The sequence below is a fragment of the Perissodus microlepis genome, chromosome 19 (assembly GCF_051167445.1).
Source record: "Perissodus microlepis isolate ML-2025 ecotype Zambia chromosome 19, ASM5116744v1, whole genome shotgun sequence".
Taxonomy (NCBI): Eukaryota; Metazoa; Chordata; class Actinopteri; order Cichliformes; family Cichlidae; genus Perissodus; species Perissodus microlepis.
The window spans coordinates 27,471,721-27,492,876 of NC_140479.1; the positions used below are offsets into that span (position 1 = coordinate 27,471,721).

At 39.9% G+C, this 21,156-nt stretch overlaps 3 protein-coding genes across 4 annotated transcripts; 1 reads left to right on the plus strand and 2 right to left on the minus strand.

Annotated features, from left to right (window-relative positions):
- Nucleotides 1-51: 51 nt before the first annotated feature.
- On the minus strand, nt 52-6,190 carry LOC146366226 (protein max-like). 2 transcript variants are annotated; one of them, XM_084915782.1, is made up of 4 exons: nt 5,999-6,190; nt 3,016-3,123; nt 1,418-1,541; nt 52-1,312 (listed from the first exon to the last, which is right to left on the minus strand). In XM_084915782.1, the coding sequence occupies exons 1-4, from the start codon at nt 6,032-6,034 to the stop codon at nt 1,128-1,130; spliced, it is 453 nt and encodes a 150-aa protein (XP_084771908.1). In that variant the 5' UTR covers nt 6,035-6,190; the 3' UTR covers nt 52-1,127. The 2 variants fall into 2 exon arrangements, with proteins under 2 accessions (XP_084771908.1, XP_084771907.1); XM_084915781.1 differs by having other exon boundaries at nt 1,418-1,556.
- Nucleotides 6,191-8,832: 2,642 nt separating this feature from the next.
- LOC146366227 (hepatic sodium/bile acid cotransporter-like) lies at nt 8,833-14,058 on the plus strand. The gene is made up of 6 exons (XM_084914063.1): nt 8,833-8,940; nt 10,223-10,653; nt 10,768-10,972; nt 11,311-11,489; nt 13,328-13,527; nt 13,669-14,058. Exons 2-6 carry the CDS (start codon nt 10,268-10,270, stop codon nt 13,728-13,730), a joined length of 1,032 nt encoding a protein of 343 aa, XP_084770189.1. The 5' UTR covers nt 8,833-8,940; nt 10,223-10,267; the 3' UTR covers nt 13,731-14,058.
- LOC146366228 (sushi domain-containing protein 4-like) lies at nt 13,999-21,096 on the minus strand. The gene is made up of 11 exons (XM_084914059.1): nt 20,909-21,096; nt 20,171-20,312; nt 18,345-18,536; nt 17,816-18,007; nt 17,319-17,510; nt 16,954-17,148; nt 16,572-16,763; nt 16,105-16,299; nt 15,891-16,023; nt 15,407-15,798; nt 13,999-15,317 (listed from the first exon to the last, which is right to left on the minus strand). Exons 2-11 carry the CDS (start codon nt 20,286-20,288, stop codon nt 15,292-15,294), a joined length of 1,827 nt encoding a protein of 608 aa, XP_084770185.1. The 5' UTR covers nt 20,289-20,312; nt 20,909-21,096; the 3' UTR covers nt 13,999-15,291.
- Between the last annotated feature and the right edge of the window lie 60 nt (nt 21,097-21,156).

The window sequence follows — 21,156 nt, forward strand, 5'->3', positions numbered from 1 at the left end:
TGCAAAAATCAGGCTATTTTTTTTTTACATTAAAAACACAGGAGTCACAAATTCATCCAAAATGGATAAAATAGTTTATTTATAGTTTCATAATAAAGGTATGCCTTATCTTGCAAGACAACCGTTGGCAGTATGTACAACATACCTGTAATTTCCATGGAATGGAACAAACAAATCTTATAAGGTACACACTAATTTATCTCTGCAAAAAAAAAGAAACATTCCCAGCACAGGCAAATCAAAGGGAAGGCTTTTCTTTGCAGAAACGACACCATTTAAGAGTATACAGTGTTATATACCACACACTGAAAAGGAACTTCCATCGACAAAAATAAAGGACAATGCCTTTAACTGCATTGTGCAACATTCAATATCAATGAGGGGATTTTTTAACCACAATTTATTTAAAAATATTAAAAACAGAGGAAAATAAATAGCTGAAACTTTGAAATATCAAGCCAAACATAATGGGAGTTCAGACATCAGATTATATAGGTATATAGATATAAGGGTAAGAAATTCTTCTTGGTGCATGACTATAAATAGAGGGATTTCTTTGATTACACAACATTTCAAAAGACAAAACTTTTAGCCAACTACACAGAATAAGGAGGGCTGCATTTTGCATAACAGACAGGGTTTGTTTTTCCAAAAGCAACTTCACATTCTTTTCTGGAAAAATATTAATATTATTATTATTAAAAGGTAAGGTATTCCTACCCTTACCGTTTGTCAAAAGTCTCACACCTCCACCGGATTGGAGAGGTTGACCAAAACAACCAATAGGGAAAGGTTATTTTTGTAGCTTTACTCAAGTCTTGTCATCTCCACATATATGAATGGTTATTATGAGGTCTGAAAGGCATAAAGTCCTTCAAATCTGCAGAGCTGCCTCAATTTGGGGATTTTTAACTTTGTTGCTGGGCCACGAAAGGAGTGACAGGATGCTTGCCAGAAGGATAAAAGAAGGTAGAAGCGTTTTATACATAATAGCACCTCTCTCACACACGATCTCCACCTCGTCTCCTGGGCTAGCGCAAGAAGGCAGGGCTCAGTGCGGACAGGAAAGAGGAGCTGGGGCTGGTGGGTAAAAAGAGTCTGTCTAAGGAGCCGGGGTCCACCCAAATCTAGCTTAGCTCCAGGCGCAGCTTCTTCCTGTTTGGTGTCTCGTCTGATTCTGATTCAGAGCTGGAGTCGGACCCGCCATCAAAAGCGGACACGGCGCTCCCTTTACGGTTTGTGTACAAGCTGCTATCGGAAGAGTAGTTGGTCTGGAGCTGAGTGTTCCCCTTGGCCTTCTCAAGTGCACGAACTGCAAGTCGTACACAAAGATAGAAACAAACGTTGTTTACAGCATCTGAGATTGAATCCACGTGACAAAAATGTGCGATACTTATTTAACAAGAGCACCGCTTACCCTGCTGCTCCAGCAGTGCATTCTGCTTCTTTAGATCGTCAATATCTTGCTGGTGGGTGTGGTTTTTTCGTCTCATGTACTGGATGTACTCCGTGGCTTTGTCTAGAATCTGTGCTCGGGAAGCCTGTTTAACAGAATTCTGTCAGGCCCGTGTGAAAAAGCAGCCAATAAAGTGCATGAATCTGTTATACAAAGTTCAGAGTGTGTTGCAATTTAATCTGGATTAAAATAAGAAGTTAACAAGAACTATTGCAGGAGTCAGCGACCTCGGGCAGATGGGTCAACACTTGTTTTGTAGTACCGTATTAAACCAACAGCGCAGGCTGACCACAAATGTTGATGCCACAACTTTGCAGCAATGCAAACTTGAGCAACAGCAATTGTGTTTGTTAGAAATATGCAGTGTTAACACAGTATACAGATTACTAACCAGACTGAAAATCAGTGGCAGTGGGCAGTGATGAATTCAAATTAGAAATTTCTGGTCTAAATCATCTTCAGTATTAATCTGAGGTAAATGAGTGAGTGCCTGCAGCAATCTGTAAAGGCTCTGTCATTATTTGGGCCTGCATTTCAGTCAGTGGTGTTTGGGATCCTGTCAAAATTCATGGAATTATGAATGCAGAAAACAATCATCAGATATGTTTCCACCGTGCAGCCAACAGCTTCATTTTCCTGCATGACAATGATCCCAAACACACTGCATACCTGGATAGAAAACAACACAATTACAACACTCTCAGTCGTGGATTGGCCTCCCCACAGGCTGGACCTCAACATTATTGAAGCAGTGTTGGATCATCGTGACAGCAAATGTAACAAAAGAAAGCAAACATCCAGAGAAGAGCTTTCAATGAACTATTCCTGAAGACTACTATAAGAAAGCTGCCTAAGAGAGTTCAGGCTGTGCTGAAGAATAAAAGCCGTCATACCACATAGTGATTTTCAAGCTCATTAAAACTGTACAGACTCTGTTTTTAACTTACATACTGTACTTTCATGTATGTTTGCACGTGTTTCGACAGAATTTCCCATTTTCCTAGCAAAATATAAAGAAATGAGGGGTGGCTTTTAGATTTGCATAGCACTGCATATCTATTAACTCCAGGTTGAGCATTATCAGCTTCAGTTTCACTTGTGATGGCAGACCAGCGCAGGTACAAGTTAAAAGCAAACGAAGATGAAGCAGGTGGGATTCAACACAGTACTACAAATCAGGCTTAACAGAGGAGAAAATGATCTCCATGTTGACACAACAACTGTACATTAACTGCTTTTTGAACTTGAATAGTATTAAATATGAAATGGACAGCATAAGCAGAAACATCACTCTTCATCCAGCATTTATTTGGCAAAGCTTCCAGAGTTTACAGAGCTGCTTGCTTTGACAGCAGTGTCTACAAGCTTGTTAAAATCCACCAACGAGATGAATGATCTTGTGAATTATCAGACACGTCATTGATATTTGGCGAGGCATCTGTTTCTACAAATAACAATTTCCTCCTTCCTCTAGGCATGACAGAGTGATGACAAGCATAGATCTGGATTCTGGAGCACAATATGAATGGTCTATGGCAATATAGAGATAGTTTCCTCACCTTCTCCCCTTGTAATGCAGGCACAGAGTCTCGTAAACTGTGAAAGCTGTCTTTAATGTGGTCCCTGCGTTTACGCTCCAGCGCATTGTGATGTGCTCGCTTGTCTGCCTGCAAAGGGGACAGAGAAAGTTTAGGTCATTTACAAAAAAACTACATACGTCCCGTTCTTTAACATACAGAAGTGATTTAAACTGCAGTAAGAGAAGGCCTCATCTTTAGACGGTTATTGCGTGTATCTGTGTTAATATCAATATATGCACACAAGCAGGAACCTGTGCTGGAAGTATTTACAAGGACACGATATGTTTGCTTTGAGGGTTGCACCAGCAAATCTTAGTCGTAACTAAAATTCAACATTAACTCAGTCTCAGCTCTTCCTTTGCCTTTTTTTCTTAACACGGACTGGATGATAGATAAAAAATCCAAATTTGTGTCTTAAAACATGGTGTTCCTTGTTTCGTGAGTCACTAAGAGTCATGTAAGACCCGTTTGTGGTTAACAAGTAGCTTTTAAATGTAGTGATTACAAATATGTGTGAAAATTTTCCAAATGAAGAGATGGGGAGAACATGCAAACTCTATATGGAAAGGCTGCAGCTAGATTTGCACCCAGGACCTGTGCGTGTTCTCCCCATTTCTCTGTGAATGTGAGCGCGAATGGTTGTCTGGCTGTCTGTGTTGGCGCTGCAAAAGACTGCCAGTCTGTACCCCACCTCTTGCCCTATGGCAGCTAGAATAGGCTCCAGCTCCCCCATCCACAACCCAGAACTGGACGGATGGGATGTAGATCAGGTAAATTCAAATATTGGTATGGTATTATTGTAGCTTTTTGCTCTTCTTCAAATTAACCTCATTCTTATTTTTTAGGGTTTTTTTTCTCACTGTTGTATATATTTGATAAAATAAGTCCCTCACTAAGTGAGGGTTTTACTTTAACTATTAACTCACTAACTGTACTATTTTTATTCTTTATCCTGTTGCTGGACTTTCTCTTGTGGGATCAATAGAGTGAGTATCTATCTATCTATCTGGGTGACCGTGGTTCAGGGGGCTGGGAAGCTCATCTTGTAACCGATTTGAGCCCCAGCTCACTCTGTTCTGATTGTTGTGTCCTTGGGCAAGGCACTTCACCTACCACCTACTGGTGTTGGCCAGAGGGGCCGACGGCGCGATATGGCAGCCTCGCTTCTGTCAGTCTGCCCCAGGGCAGCTGTGGCTACAACTGTATCTGCCTCCACCAGTGTGTGAATGTGAGAGTGAATGAATAGTGGAATTGTAAAGCGCTTTGAGGGTCTCGAAAAGCGCTATACAAATGCATTCTATTATTATCTATCTATATCTCACTCATTACAACATGTTGCTAGGCCAGATATTAAAGTTAGTATAAAACGGATCATTTTTAATTTAGGTACTGGCAGAGATTAGAAGGAACATTTTACTTTCATTTTCTTTGTTTATTTAAGAGCAACACTACATGTCAATGGATATCAACGTAAAAATATAGATTCAAACATGGCAGATTTGACTAAAACTGCTAATATCTCCTGGGCACATGTAAAACTACACAAAATGCAAAAGACATAAACATATATATCAAAACAAACATAAACAAAAGACAATACAAACAATCTGCCTCACAAAGTTAAAGCTCATCACTTGAAGCGCCTTGAGGCGACTTTTGTTGTGATTTAGCGCTATATAAATAAAATTGAATTGAATTGAATTGAAATATGGATGTGAAATTTGAGCCTTTGCTGAAAACTGTTTTTAGGAAGCATTTCTAAACTTAATGGCTCAGTAGCATTAGATGCACTGCACAATGAGGGCTTATGAAGCCTTACAATAAATGTATAGGTGGCTCTAATAGGATCTACACTAGAGTTGAAATCCATAGTTCTGAGAAATATGTGGCCATATTTAGGTCATGCTCTCAGATTCATGCTCAATTAAAACACCACATCGCACTTTGGGGTGGGAAAAAGCAATTGCTTATTGCAACACGAGGAATTCAAACCTGCACGCACAGTGGGCGTACTGATCCATTGGCAGAGTGGTTAGTTGTAATGCAACTACAGCGCTGGATTTTTAGCAAGAAACCACAATTTAACAGGTAACAAGGGCTTGCAGAGAAATACTGAATAAATCGCCGGGCTTATAATCAAAAAAACACAATAACATGACATGAATTCAGTTGTACGATAGGAGAACACCGAGTACTGTATTCTCATTGAGCCTCGGTTTGCTGTATTAAATGTGTGTGCATCATAGCCCGACTTAAATCACACGTCAGAGCTAAAGATACAACCAACCACGACATTTCAACCAGCTAGCTGTCAAGTATGCTAACTATATGTAGGTAGACGTGAAGGGATTACCCTTTTATGCAACGAATAAACAAGGGCTGCATTTAGCATCTAAACTAAATAAATAGTAAAAGCGTGCGTGGTATAGCCGACAGAACCGTGTTATAGTTCTGAAAGGAACATTATGTCCAAGCAAGCCGTCAATTCACCTCTCAGAAGAGCTGACCTTGTGTCCTGGAAGAGCTTAACTGCTGTTTATGATTTTTTTTTGTTTGTTTGTTTTCCCATATTTGCAGTTTTAACACAGCGTTTTATTTCAAGTTTTATTGATCACGTGACAGCAGGAATACGGTCCACCAGAACGAGTGACTTAAGTTATAAGAGCATAAAACAGCCCTTTTTATTTTGCGGAGCTGCCCCAAACAAACGACAAATGTCGTAGCGAGGCAACCCAACTTATTCACCAGTTCCGTGTGCGACTTTCATTTGAAAGCCAGCAATTAAGAGCTCAAACGCTCCCCCTAACAGCTATCTCCATACAGGCTTCAAAACCTAGTGCTAGCCCAGAGAAACCCCCGCTAACTAGCTAGCACAATCAAATAGCATATTTTGAGAGGAATGTGAGTTACTGTGTAGCTAACAAACTGGCTAGCTACTTCTAGAGGAAACAAAAAGACATACATCGCTGTCGACTTCGATGTCATCGTTTTCGCTCATTCTTCGATTTAAAAAAAGGGTATGAGGGGAAAAAAGAAATAGAAAGTACAGCAAAAGCTGGAAGCAGATAATAAAACCAAGCACGGAACTCTGCTACGGCAGAGACATGACAACCAACCGCTTCTCCACACGTGATTCGCCTACACACATGCACGGGGAAAACATCTACAGCGCAGGCGCAGTAAAGCAAAGGCCTATGGTAATTGAAGTAACTTGGTCCAACACAAAGCTGATTTGCATATGTCATGTTTTTGGAGCTGAAACTATATTTCCCACAAGTCCGCGGAGTTGGGTCGCCTTCAAAATACATTTTATCCCCTACAATCACAGCAGCTTGGGGATGAGAAATCTCAGTGTGGTTTCTCAAATAGAACATGATGTTCTTTGCTGTACTGTGGTATATTACAATGGCAGAAAAATGATTTAATCACCTGCTGAATTTGTAAGTTTGCTCCAGTAAAAAGAAATGAACAGCCTCTGATTTTTATGGTAGTTTCTTTGTAACGGAGAGAGGCAGAATATCAACCAAAAAATGCAGAAAAAAATAACACGTTACATAAAAGTTATACAATTATTTGGATGTCACTGAGTGGAATAAGTATTTAATATCCAAGCAAAACATGACTTAGTTCTTGGTGGAGAAATCCTTGTTGGTATGCATAGCGGTAAGACGTTTCCTGTAGTTGGTCATGAGGTTTGCACACATCTGAGGAGGAATTCTGGCCAACTTACAGAAATCCTTTAGGTATCTTGGCTGCTGTTTGGCAGCTTGAAACTCCCTCCACAGATTTTCTACAGGGCTGAGGTGTGGAGACTGGCTTGACCACTCCATGAGCTTAACGTGTTTCTTGTTTAGACACTCCTTTACTTCCTTTGTATGTGTTGGATCACTGCCATGCTGACCCACTCACAGCTCATTATAACATTTCTGAAGGAGGTTCTCATCTACATGTCTTTAATCTACATGTCTGTACTTTACTGTGTTTGGAGGAAGAGAAATGATGAGTGTGATCCAAAGAACATCATCCCTCTTCCTCCAAACACAGAGGGCCGAGCACCTTCTCCCACGCCTTTTCTAAATCATTTAGATGTTCACTGGCAAACTAAAGATGCACCTTCTTGAGTGATTGGACCCTATGGGTGCGCCATGATTTCACTCCATTATGTGGTCGTCTTGGTGACTGTGGTCTAACTTCCCTTCATATAATAAACAAGCATCTCCCTTGCAGTTTTGGAATGACCCACCTTAAGACAGAAGGTGATTGATGGTCATTTTATATTTCCTGTTTCAGAATAATCACACTAGCAGTGGTCACCATGTCACCACGCTTCCTGCTGATGTTCTTATAGTCCATTCCAGCCGTGTGCAACTCTACATTCTCATCCCTGACGTCCTTTGACAGCTCTTTGGTCTCATTCGTGGTGGTGGAGACGCTGGAATAGAAGAAATTGATTCTGTGGAGAAGTGTGCTCTATACACATAATGGACTGAGATCAGTAATATCAGTAATTGATTGACTGATTGATTAAACACATTACACAAACATTATAAATCGCTTTACATATCATTGAGTCAAATACACAGACATCAGTCATTTTGCAGAATCTTGACTGTATATTTACATTATGATATCAGACATGACATATTAGCTTAGATTCAACAGTCTACTGTTCAAGTGGAGATTATTAGCAGTGTTGTGTGCGACAATATCTGCTCTTTTCTATTCCCAGCATATAATTATAAGGCCAGATGGTAGCCTAGCTCATTTCAGCTGCCCTCCCCCACCTTCTACCCATAGCTGTTCATTGTCAGAGCATACGAACTTCAAATAGCTGCAGCACTGCAAATATACTCCTTAATAATCAGGAATGTTTAAGAAAACTAATCCTGATTAATGTTCACATTAATAGAAATGTCTGCAATACGTGTTTCTAAAAGGAGATGAAAGTTCAATTAAAAAAATATAAATCAATTGAATCTTTGTGCTCAGTTAATCTCATTGAGATTCAGATGTCAACAGGAGGATATCAAGAATCAATTATTCATACTGCAAAATACCAAAAATACCCCCAACATATCAAAGGTGAAGGCTGTCTAATGTTAACATGTTGTATTAACAGTAGAGTGTTAAGAGATGAGTATCACGATAAGCTATTATGGCATATTGTGAAATGACCTTACATGACTCAGCTATATGTTGTTTATGCTCGTGTTTGAGAACTTCTCCCACTTCCCCACATGACACTTCTACAGTCCTAATTGCTTTACAGCAAATCCTCAAACACCCTCGCACTCAGTGCTTAACGGCTCGTTAACGCTGCTCATGCTTTTGCTCCGTCAGCTCCGAGTCTCTGCTCTTTCTCTTCTCCGGCCCTCTATCTTATCTTATCTTATCTTATCTTATCTTATCTTATCTTATCTTATCTTATCTTATCTTATCTTATCTTATCTTATTTAGACAACATTTGTGTTCTGTCTAAAAAGCACACTGATAACATGTGCTGACACAAAGACCGATAACTTTGCCAAGTAACCTCAGTGTTCTGCCTCGTTGCACAATATTAATTGCACGTCTGTTTAAATGAAAGCAAGGATTAATGAATAAAAGTGCCCCTTTGCCTTCATAAACAGATTGTTGCATTCCTTTCATATCATTGTGCCCCACAAAAGAGGATAACTTCACATAAAAGCCTGACTGAGGGGAAATCTTTGCACGAATCACAGATTTCTGGATTGCAGTGTCAGCCACCTACCATCATGTTTTTCCTGAGATCATGTGATAAATAAGGGAGGACAAGGTTGGGGAAGGGGGGTAAGCACTGAGAAAAGCACTTGGACCACACAAGGCTAGCTGGACACAAGTGTGTGAGTGAGTAAACGCTGCTGCCAGTGGCCTGAAATTAAGGTAAGAAAGTGTTGTTTTTATTCACCTGTCATTTATTTGAAAAGGGAAAGACTGGCACCGATTCCAGTGTTTTAGTGTTGGACTGTGTTGTGTTGTGTATAAGACTTGTAAAAGTTTACTCTGCTTGGAACTGGAGTTTGTTTCAAATGAGAGCAACGTACACTGCTAAAAATCTTGAATTTTACAGAACCTTCAATAAATAAAAAGGGATAAAGGCTTTCTTATCGTATTATGCACATTCTGGCAACTCCGGTTAAAAATTTAAAGAGCACTAAAAACACAATGCAAACAAATAAAAACAGGATCTAGAGTAAAGCTAGCACTGCAACATGTGCTTTCTTTTTTCACAGAACTGAAAACTTCTAGTTTAACACCACACACTGTCCACATTTTTAAAAAAAAATGGCTTGTTTTTCTCCCTGCAGAGAGCATGCCATGAATATTAAGTATCAGTTACTACTAGATACTAGACAACATATGTTGCTTCACAATTTCCCCCAAAAGATCCTCTTTGTGCACACCAAGCAAACCTTTGGAGAGAAGCTCTAGTCTCAAGGATTTATCTTTGACAGTGCTTTAACCACTAAAGTTGTTAAAGTTCGTAATCTAGCTGGAACTTGCAACTTGCAACCATGCACTTCAAACGGATCAGCACATTTCGACAGATTGGTGCAGAGAGCAGGCTTTTGTTATTTGCCCTAATAAAACCAATTTTTGATATACATCACCTAATTCTGAGTATAATACTTTTTCAAAATCTATGTGGGTGTAGATATACACGCATAGCATTGTTTACTACAATTCATCAAATGGTTACTAATCAGTATCAAGTGATAAAAGTTAGTTTTCCAAAAAATAAAAAAGAAGAAGAAGAAGCAAAGTTTCAAACATTTTTATGTAGCACTTTGACCTTCAGATCAATCTATTGACCTTGAAGGAGAGGTCAGAGGTCAAATGTGACATGATACTTTAAATCTTTATATGGTACTTTCTATATGCTGACGATACACAGTTCATTTGTAAGAATCAAAATTTTTAAGTTATAAGACCTGCTGTCAATTTTTAACCAGTAAATTGTTCAGTTGACCTTGAAGACCTTGGTGGATGTAAGCCAAATTTTAATGTGTCCCTAACATGACCCCACTCTGCACCCCTACAAAGTTTTATCAGAATTCATTTAAAACTTCTTGAGCTATTGTGCTTACAGACATATTGTTGACCTTTAATTCTGAAATGTTAATGTCTTTAACATGTTTGCATTTCCTCTTCTTTCATGTGACAGGTGAAAGCCAAATCTCAGTAAAATCGCAACACTGGTGCAAGTGCTATGATGAACCTGACAGAAGTTCATGGCGGGAGCCTTTTTAATGAAGCAAATGCATCTGACAATGTTACCCTGGCCACCCTGAACATGCAGGGACCAATAAACAAGACAGTCAATATACTGACTGTCCTCAACCTTTGTATCACCATGATATCCCTGGGCTGCACAATGGAGATTTTCAAAATTAAGGCCTATCTCTTCAAGCCAAAAGGAGTAGCCATTGCCCTGCTGTCCCAGTTCTGCATCATGCCCATTACCGCTTTCAGTCTTGCCAAAATCCTGCAGATGGAGCCCATAAAGGCAGTGACCGTGCTTATCTGTGGGTGCTGTCCCGGGGGAACCTTATCAAACATTTTTTCTCTTGTTGTGAAAGGCGACATGAACCTCAGGTAAGCTGATGCTCCTGTTTGCAGTAATTGCACTGCTTTTAAAGTAAATAATGCAGTGAGATACTTTGCACATCAGTGCAATGATTTTCCTTCTTCGCTTTATTGCCCTCCCAGCATTGTGATGACCACTTGCTCCAACATTGCAGCCCTGGGTCTGATGCCTTTGCTGCTGTATATCTTCTCTCAAGGCTTCACTGGATTGGAAAATGCCGTGCCGTATGCCGGCATCCTCACCGCTCTTGCTTTCACCCTGGTGCCTTGTGCTTTTGGCATCACTATTAATCACTTCAAACCAAACACCGCAGTGACGGTCAAAAAAGTGAGACTCAGGTTTCAGGTTTCACAGCAGATGTCCAGATTTATAAGAGCAGTTGTTCTTATAAATTGCTAAAAAATCGTTTCCAGTTTCAGGACTTTGAAAATGACCCAGCCAAAAAAAAAAAAAAAAAGTCAGTTTATTATTTTCACCTGTGATTTTTACACCGTGGCATGAAATATCTTCAAGTTGTGTTTACCAGAACTGATTTATTGCACGGAGTTTGGGTAATTTGTGGCTTACGTTACCAGCAGAGTTTGTAAAACAAGAAGGCTTTAGTTTTTCACTCCTAATCAAAACCAGTTCTTGACTATTGTAATCTGTTTTCTGTTTTTCAACAGGTTGGTCTCAGTATTTTGATCATCTCCAGCATCATTATTTGCATCCTGTCCTTCTATATTGTCAGAAATGTAATATGGATGATCCTCATGCCCGATGCTCTTATTGCAGCTTCACTGATGCCCCTGATTGGCTTTACACTGGGATATGTCATGTCTGTCTTATGCAGACTCAGTCCACAGTAAGTGAATACACACTAAGTGTTCTCCTTGACTCTAAAACAAGCAGGTCCAAGGTTGTGCCTAAACTTTATGCTTCATGTTAAATCTAAACAGAGGCTCTCTGCAGTATATTCTGTTTCTCATACTGCACTGCTCTTGAACAATAGTCAGTGTTCTTGCAGTGTTTATGCAAGAGGAAATAAGGCAGTTGATGTGTAAACTCTTACTGGAACTACTGCTGCGATGCAGTTTCAAAGAGAAAGCAGAACTTTTTTAAAATATTGTCTTTCATGAATTGCCACTGTAAGCAGGTTTTATTTTTGCAATTTAAAATAATATTTTTGGTGGGGAAATTGGACCACAAGTGTAAGCCTGCTACTAAACTGAAAGGTTCTCATGATGTTTCGTCCTGCTTGATAGCAGCCAGCAAAAGATGGATACACAGTGGCCATAAATGGATGGACATGGCCAGCACCAATGCTTAGGAAGGCCATGGCATTTAAATGATGCTCAGTTGACACCATGAAGCCCAAAGAGTGCCAAGAAAATGTCACTCACACCATTACACCATCACTAGCAGTCTGAAACATTGATACAAGGCAGGATGGATACATGCTTTCACGTTGTTTACACCAATTGTGATACTGCCATCCCACTGCCACAGCAGAAGTCAAGACTTATCAGACCAGGCGTCGCTTTACCAATCTTATATTGTTCAGTTCATGCACCTGTGCAAAATGTAGTCTCAGTGTCCTGTTCGTAGCAGGCTGGAGAAGCATCCGTTGTAGTTTTTTGTTGCTGTAGCCCATCTGCTTCAAGGTTCAATGTGTCGTGGGGCCGGAGGGTCACTGTTGTCTTCCTATCAGCTTGGAGCATCAACGAAGGCATTTTACTGCCTGGATATTTTCTCTGTTAGACCATTCTCTGTAAACCCTGCAGATGGGTGTATTGAAACCAGTAGATCAGCAGTTTTAGAAATACTCAGACCAGCCTAACTGGCACCAGCAACCACACCACATTTAATGCTCAGCTTGATCTTCAGCAGGTTCTTATGACCATGTCTACATTCAATGTCATTTGCATTGAACATGCGTACCTAATAATATGGCCTCCATGTATTAATAAAAGTATGTTATGTTTCTATTCTACACACGCACACACACATTACAATACATTTCCCAGATACACTACCTAATTTAACCATCCCCTTCTGTGAAAATAGTGCTGCTATCTAATGTGTCTTGAGTTTGTTTTAGAACTAGATTTTATGCTATTTATTTATCCGTAACTATTGTTGCAATTCATTGCTGCCTTTTTACTGCTCTTTTTAAACGTACTCTTTTTAAACCGTGTTGCTTATTGCACTGTAGAGGCTGGTGAGAAACAGTATTTTGTTTCAGGCTGGGTAACACCAAACGAAATGACAATAAACTTGTTGAGTCTTCTTGAGTCTATTCAAAAGAAAAATGTGTATAGATGCAAAAAATGACTCTGTTTAGGAAATATTTAATTATATTTTTAGAAATCTTTAACTAACCAACAGCACATAGATAAATTAACATTAGCTTCACCTCATCTAAACATATCAATAAAAAACTACTTCACACATGGATGCAACTGCAAAAAACAATCATAACCACATTTTTTACACTTTGCCAAAACTACTTGTGTTCTAATTACTAACCAATTTCTGCCCAGATTTGTGTTCACTCACATAAATAATAAACATATAAACAATTTACATATGAATGAGATGTTCAGTAGAACATATATTTTACAGCAGAGGAGGATTCAGCTCTCAAATTTAAAATATGTAGTCTCAAAAGTTAATAAAGAAAACTGCTTCACCTATTTTTAGATGCAGCAGGACCATCTCCATGGAGACTGGATGTCAAAACATCCATCTGTGCGTTACAATCCTAAAGGTGGCCTTTCCTCTTGAGGTTATTGGGGCCATGTTTCTCTTCCCTCTGTTATACATCACATTCCAGTGCGCTGAGGTCTTTCTCTTCGCTCTGGGCTTCAGATGTTATCAAAGAGTCAAGCCACCAGCTGAGGGTAAGTGTGACAGCTGCCTGCATGTTTTTCTGCAGCAAACCTCCAAAGTCTCAGAGCAGATGCACTCACTCCACACTGTGGTGTTCTGATCTGTTGAAAATGAGGTCAAACTAAATATTGTGTTACCCCTTTAATACACAGATACAGAAAAAGAGGAAGACCAGATTGTTGATCCTCAAGACAAAGAGGCGAAGCGACCATGAGAGCATCACTGATGATATCCCAGCGCTGGCAAAGGGTACAAGGAACAGATTCGTACATAAGAGAATAAAGCCACCCAGTGCCCTTACTTTATAAATGTCATCTGCCTGTTCAAAGATCAGGGCTGCGACACTGAAGGACTGTGTGTGTGTGTGTGGTGGTGGTGGTGGTGGGGGGTCTCTTCATAACGATTATTAAAGTGCCATCTGCTCTTTCCACTCAGATGTATCTCAGATGCGACAATGAAAAAAACTGTCCAACAGCCAACTGTAACACCTTAAATTATATTTAATTAAAATGACTGTGGGATATATACAGAGGAAACTTAAATCTTTTGGTTTTTACATATATTAAAATACCATTTTCACAAAAAAAATAAAATCCATTCATCAATCCCAAGGTAAACTCAATGGACCATCAAACAAAGTGAACACTTAACATTACACAATCTGTACACTTATTTTTTTGTGTTGGATCTTCCCAACCACATTTACAGTGTCACATATAACGTGCCTGCAGTAGAATTCAAAGTGAAGCTGCAAAGTGAAAATACCTACTTTTTAAGGTTTCCATGAGCTGTAGAGGAAAAGAAAAAACAAAAAAGCAAAAAGAAGCCATGGCTGATCAACAGCATTTTGGGCACAAATAACTTAAATACACCTTTTAACTTCCCATTTAGAACGAAAACAGGAATTCCCAAGCAGCCTGAATAAATTAATAACAAAATATTTACCTGTGTACAAGTAATGTGTCTGGCAAAGCCACATATAATGTCACTAAGCAGTGGAGGCATTTTACTGACATTCATTTTTAAAATTTCACAAATTATAGATACCTGTGCATAGAAGTGGAAAGCTAAGGCATTGGGGGGAGGGGTATGAGTATTAAGAGGAGAATATATTTGGAGGAATGAAGTATGTTGAATGTACACCCTGAATTCAGCAGTGTGAACTCTTGGGGAAGGAGGGGGGACAAAGAATTTTATAATATACAGTGAGACTCGAAAAATGTAAGTTATGATTAATCAGAAAATCTTTCAAGATGATGCTGTGAGCTTACATAACATGGACAGCAATTTATTTGACTAGCCTTTATGTATCATTGCGACCATGTTTCATGAATGGTGTGACGAGTGGTTAAAGAAAAGAAACGGCAAATAAGACACAAATTACTTTATAGCTCCTAAGATGAGTTTGCGGCTTTGCCCAGTCAACTGAAACACAATAGACATTTTACCCCAACAGAACTGAATATAAACTCCCTCAGAAGTGCCTGCTCCTTTCTGCTTTGTTCAACATTTTCAAACTGAGTTTTAGATATTAGACATACATACATAGTGTGTGAAATGTCATGAAACTGTAAGCATGTATGTACATGTGAATCCTTTCTGTCTTCTCCTTTGTGATGGCCAGATGAACTCTTCTGAGTGACCCACAGCTTCCCTCGGGGCCTCTGTAGTTGAGTTTATCTATGTTGACAGCTGTGGTGAGAAACTCCTGCTCATCATTCCAGGTTAGTCGCAAAGCTGGTTGTTTTGGGTAAGTCCAAAGGCTGCAGCATGTTTCAAGCCTCCTTCAGCAATGGAATATCTGTGAAGGAAAGACAAAAGTTTGATTATTACAAAATTTAAGAAGTGTTTTAAATAAATAGAAAGACATCTAAATAAATTTAGCTTCACCATCAGAGTAATCCATCTCAGAGTCCAGAGACAGGCTATGGTGGTCGCTTCCTCCAGACGGCCTTCTTTGTGATGAAGAGGTGCCTGCTGCAGCACCTGCGTGCTCCAAAGCCCAGGTAGAGGAAGAAGGAGATGAAGAGGATGAAGACGGTGGGACGGGATGGACCACAGCCATCTCAGACTGCTGCTGCTGCTTGAGGGAAGAAGGCCTAGAGGGGCCAGCCTCTGGCGCTGTAGCATGCTGACCCTCCGACAGCACTATCTGAACTCGAGATTCTGAACTGAGAGCAGAAGCTCCACTGCTGCTCACGGCTTCCTCATATGAAGGTAGAGTCACCTGTACTCCCTCCACCATGATTGACACAGGCTGTCCTGACACGCCCTGATCGCGTCTAGGTGTAGAGGACAAGAACACAGTCACATTTTTATCTAGTTTCCATACTCTGCACCCTTTGTTCGTGGTCAAATTCAGGGGCAGACTTACCGATGGAGAGACTTAAGTTTTGGCTGAAGAAGCACAAACAGCACAACCAGAAGCAGGATAAAAGCCACTGAACAAGCTGTGGATGCCACTATGGATAAAGTTGGCATCCCCACTGGCAAAGTCGGACTGTGGTCTGTGGGACAGACAAGCAGTTATATGGTTATCTGTGCAGATTTTTTAAATTATTAGCTGAAATCCATTTTCTTATCGTCACCTTGCTTCATGATGCAGCTTAGCTTCATTTGGCTGTCCCACTCCCCATACTGACAGGTAAGATATTTATAGTCTCCCTTGAGAATGTATCCTTCATTGCAGAAATACTCAATCACAGTGCCATGAGAAAGTCTTTGGCATGGGAAGGGGTGGCAGGTGAAGCCTCCGTTCTCTGGCTGATATGGGCGCTGGCATACTGTTAAGGGTAGAAATAATAAATGAGTGATAGGATTACAGAACAGCAAAATCAAACGGAATTCTGAAATAACTGTTATACTGAGATAAAATGGGCAAACCATCACTATAAACACTGAAAAGAGTTAAGACCTAGCAGGATAGAGAAACTTTATTCCCATTATTCATAAATGCCTTGTTGCTGAAGGTGGTGAACAAATGATCTTGACAACAATTCTTACCTTACACCTAGCATTAACATGTCACTGGTGTTGTAAGTAACAAGAAACTTACCATCACTGTGTATGCAGCGAGGAGACTCAGAGGACCAGTGTCCCAGTGTGGTGCAGGTGACAGTTCTGGGTCCATCCAGGAGGTAACCGGGATTGCAGGTATACTGTAGTGCTGTGCCAACTGGGAAGAAGCTCCTACTGGTGTCTGTCAGATTGGCTGAGCCATGCTGCACCATCGAGGGTCTTCTACAACCTTAAAAAGGAGATGATAAGGAAAATATAGTTGATAGCTGTAAACAGCTCAACTCCAGCAATAACTACAGGCTTTGTTCATAAAACATTTTCTAAGCTATAAAAATAGATGAAAGAATAAAATAGTTATAACAGATAAGAAAAGCCTTTTGATACAGTATGAACTGATGTATCAGCGAATCCCATTTTACCTTGCTCAATGAGGCAGCTGACTGGCATTACAGTGTCCCATTTCCCATACTGACAAGTGATGAATTTATATTCTCCCTTCAGAATATAGCCGTCATCACAGAAATACTGAATCACAGTGCCATGAGAAAATCTTTTGCACGGAGAGGGGTGGCACGTGTAGCTACCATTTTTTGGCTGATATGGAGGCTGGCATACTGTCCATGAAAAAGAAAGAAATACGATGAATGTATAGAAACAGTAAGATGTGTTATGTCTTATCTTATTTTATCTGGAATAATAAAAAAAAAAAAATTCATTTTCATTTAAGGATACAATGCACCTAAGAATTAGGCAAATTAAGAATTGATAGGAGGTTTGTCTTTACCATCACTGCGTATGCAGCGAGGAGGTTCAGAGGACCAGTCTCCCAGTTTGGTGCAGGTGAGGCTGGTGGGTCCAGCTGGCAGGTAACCAGGATCACAGCCATAATGTAGTACTGTGCCCACAGGGAACAAGCTCCTGTTGCTGTCTGTCAGATTAGCTGAGCCATGCTGCACCATGGAAGGTCTTATACACCCTAAAGAAGGTGGTGGCGGCAGGGGTAATTTATGTTATTCATTACATTTTTATTATTAAATACAAACACAAAATGCTTTACAAGAAATTGTAACAGATCAAGAGAAAATAAATATATTTGAATAAACACAATTAATTTGAAATGATGTCTTTCGAAGACTTTTTTAATTGCAGGGCAAAATGTGCATATGATAACCAGAACATCTCCACAAATCCAAATATCCCTGGCATTAATTTGCTGCACGCTCATGTTTAGCCAATGTGTTAAACTTTGAAGAGATGGGATCAATCTAAGGACTCACCAACCTTGGCTTACACAGCTGATTTCCATGGGGCCGTCCCATTCTCCATCTTGACATGTCAGGTAGTTATAGTCTCCGCTGAGCATGAAGCCCTCATTACAGAAGAACTCAATCACAGTGCCATGGGCGAACAGTCGACAAGGGGATGGGTGGCAGGTGTAGCCCCCGTTATCCGGTTTAGAGAGGGGGAGGCATGCTAAAGAGAGGAGAAAAAAAGAAGAACAAAACAACTTATCTTTAAAAGTACTTGTGCAGAAAAGTACTTATGTAAAAAAATCTGGCTGAAAAAATATTAGACAGCAAAGTGCAACATACATAAAACTTGAAAAGAATTCAATTCAATTCAATTCAATTTTATTTATATAGCGCCAAATCACAACAAAAGTCGCCTCAAGGCGCCTCAAAGAACTAATGGTTTTTAAAAAAGGGTTTAAATCATGAGATAAAGATGTTAGGTAAACTGCTCAAAACACATTAGCCACTCACTATTTTACAGATCATAAAGAAAGACAACAGTGGAGAGAATATCTTACCACCACTGCGTATACAGCGTGGAGGTTCAGAGGACCATCGTCCCACTGCGGTGCAGGTGAGGATGTTGGGTCCATCTGGGAGGTACCCGGGGTCACAGCTGTACTGCAATACTGTGCCCACAGGGAATGAGCCCCTGTTGGTTTCTGTGAGATTTACCCAGCTGTTCTGAACCATGTACGGCCTCACACATCCTGGGAAGAGAGGAAGAACACAGAAGAATTTCTTTAAAACTGCTTTTTCAAGGCAACAAAGAGTTCAGATTGATATTTCAGCTAATCTGAGGCGATCTAATCTGGGGCGATCGTGACTCAAGAGTTGGCAGTTCGTCTTGTAATCGGAAGGTTGCCGGTTTGAGCCCCGGCTCGGACTGTCTCGGTCGTTGTGTCCTTGGGCAAGATACTTCACCTACCGCCTACTGGTGTTGGCCAGAGGGGCCGACGGCGCGATATGGCAGCCTCGCTTCTGTCAGTCTGCCCCAGGGCAGCAGTGGCTACAACTGTAGCTGCCTCCACCAGTGTGTGAATGTGAGAGTGAATGAATAGTGAATTTGTAAAGCACTTTGAAGGTCTCGAAAAGTGCTATATAAATGCAATCCATTATTATTATTATTATTATTATTATAATCTCAAATCTAAAAGTAAACTACTAAACTACTGTATGAGGCAAGGCCGCTTCCAGACACCTTTTTGCAATCTGACAAATCTGATTCAAGATGATCACATGAAAACTATTTTCTCGGGATTGACAAAAGAAACAGCTGGACATATTACAAAAGAGGGAGCCAAATGTTACAAAACAAACTGAATTATTCCTGCATGACTCACTGGTAATCCTGAACACTATTAAAAAGTACCTCCTAATGATAAAGACTTTTTAACAAATATAAAGGACCTTATAAATGTAGAGCAGAAAGGCTTTTGTTCCAAGAGACTGACTAATCTCAGCTTTCCAGAAAATCAACGTGTCATTACAATCACCCTACTATGGAAAATACCACAATACTGTGTGTAAATAGAAGATTTTGGTGCAAGAGAGGCAAATTAGGAAAGGTCAGTGGATCACCAAAATCAGTTTAAGCTTTTCAAGACATTCACAATTTAATTAACATATTTATTAATTAACAAGTATCAATATATGATATATCATAACATCAGTCTATACGATCCATTTTTATTTATAAACCTCACCATGAAACTGAAAGGTATAGAGACATCATGGCTGCCTTTTAATTAGCCATGTATGGGCAGACGTTAGAGGTAATTTATTGATTGCATCCCTGGTGTTTTCCAGGTGAAACTTGTGGTGATCCTCTTCAGTGTTGATACATATGAAACCAAATTATTATTTTATTTATTGCCATCATGGTTTGATAACACTTTCATCTGAGGTATAATTGATTTTGTCCTTTGTTTGTGACATTTTTTTTTTTTTTTTTTTTTTTTTTTTACACACAGCTTTGTATCTTTTCCCTCCCGGTCTCAGACATGGCTGAACGGTATCCATAGCCTCTTTGATTTAAGAAGCGTATACAGAGCCTTTTTAATGTTTCCAATGCAAATTCTTCAAATTGCCTAACAACTCAAGAGTTGAACTAGAAATTTAAGTATAATAATTATTTAGTTGAGCTATAAAGTTAATAGGTATGCTACACAGAGCTGCTTTATTAGGGCTACAACATAATACATCTGATGACATCTACTGTGTAGTAGATGGAGTAGGGCTACTGACTTCTAATATTCACCCATTCAATCTGTGTCATGATAAACCTAATTTAATAAGTCTATTGTGAGAAAAAGATGTGAACATAATAAATTCTGTCCCATACCTGACCCCTGCCCAGTGGACACTACAATCGGAAACAGCAGCAACAGGAAGGACCGTTTAGTGGCTGAGGTGTGGGCCCAAAAGGCTTTTGATATTGACTCTATCATTCCATTGCACATCTTCCCCTTCAGAGTCAATTCAACCTGGCAGAATCAGAAAATAACATTATTACAAAACTGTCGATACGCAATGCTTTAAAGGTTATCCTCCACAGCCTCTATATACTGACACCTGCTTGGTGCAGGTACACTGCAGAGCTTGGGCAGCTGCCAGCGAAATGGGTGTGATTATGGGGAAGTGCTACAATGACAGCACTGTAAAGATATTGGTATTAGCATCTGGCAGAACAGCATTAAACAGAGAGCAAAACCAAACACTCGCTTTCATGCGTTAAATATACACTATTTAAGAAGCAATTGCTTCATCTAAATACATACGACAGATAAAATATAACTGGTTCCGTCTCAGCGATTACACACCCATTTTCACGGTTTCGTTTTTAGCATTCGCAGCTCCCTTTAATAACGTTACAGGACACAAGGCCCGGACAAAATATGTCATTTTTACACAAATAGTATAAAATGTTGATAAGTGGGTACCACTTGTGCTATAGCCAATGAAAATGTATTATCCGACAAAGTATATCATCTGATTTCATTGTTACTGTAGTTCAACATTTACCGTTTTAGCTTGCTAATGCTAAATAGACAGAAACTGCTCACTATTAAACGTTACTCACCACTAAAACACGGCCTCGAAACCTCCAACGTAGCACCCTCACAGAGCAGACATGAATAAGCAATATTCCAGCTACGCCGAAAGAATTTAATTCTACAACAGAAACAACGAAATATATGATTTAACGCGCCGAGCGTTACCGCCCCAGCTAAGCGCCAGCTAGCTCCAAGCTTGACCCGCTACGCTAGCTAGCCGCATTGATTGAAGCGTCAGCTGAGCCGCCTAGATTTCGTTCAGTAGCCATAGTAA

What these genes read in the sequence shown, in the direction of transcription:
- LOC146366226 (XM_084915781.1), bottom strand. Translation starts at nt 6,034, where the DNA reads ATGAGCGAAAACGATGACATCGAAGTCGACAGCGAT. An exon ending in ACATCGAAGTCGACAGCGAT is followed by an intron (nt 3,124 to 5,998) that starts GTATGTCTTTTT and finishes TCCCCTTTGCAG; the next exon opens with GCAGACAAGCGAGCACATCA. An exon ending in CTGCATTACAAGGGGAGAAG is followed by an intron (nt 1,557 to 3,015) that starts GTGAGGAAACTA and finishes CGGGCCTGACAG; the next exon opens with AATTCTGTTAAACAGGCTTC.
- LOC146366227 (XM_084914063.1), top strand. Translation starts at nt 10,268, where the DNA reads ATGATGAACCTGACAGAAGTTCATGGCGGGAGCCTTTTTAATGAAGCA. An exon ending in AAAGGCGACATGAACCTCAG is followed by an intron (nt 10,654 to 10,767) that starts GTAAGCTGATGC and finishes TTGCCCTCCCAG; the next exon opens with CATTGTGATGACCACTTGCT. An exon ending in AGTCAAGCCACCAGCTGAGG is followed by an intron (nt 13,528 to 13,668) that starts GTAAGTGTGACA and finishes TTTAATACACAG; the next exon opens with ATACAGAAAAAGAGGAAGAC.
- LOC146366228 (XM_084914059.1), bottom strand. Translation starts at nt 20,288, where the DNA reads ATGTGCAATGGAATGATAGAGTCAATATCAAAAGCCTTTTGGGCCCAC. An exon ending in GTCCACTGGGCAGGGGTCAG is followed by an intron (nt 18,537 to 20,170) that starts GTATGGGACAGA and finishes CTCTCTTCCCAG; the next exon opens with GATGTGTGAGGCCGTACATG. An exon ending in TCGCTGCATACGCAGTGATG is followed by an intron (nt 17,149 to 17,318) that starts GTAAAGACAAAC and finishes TTTCATGGACAG; the next exon opens with TATGCCAGCCTCCATATCAG.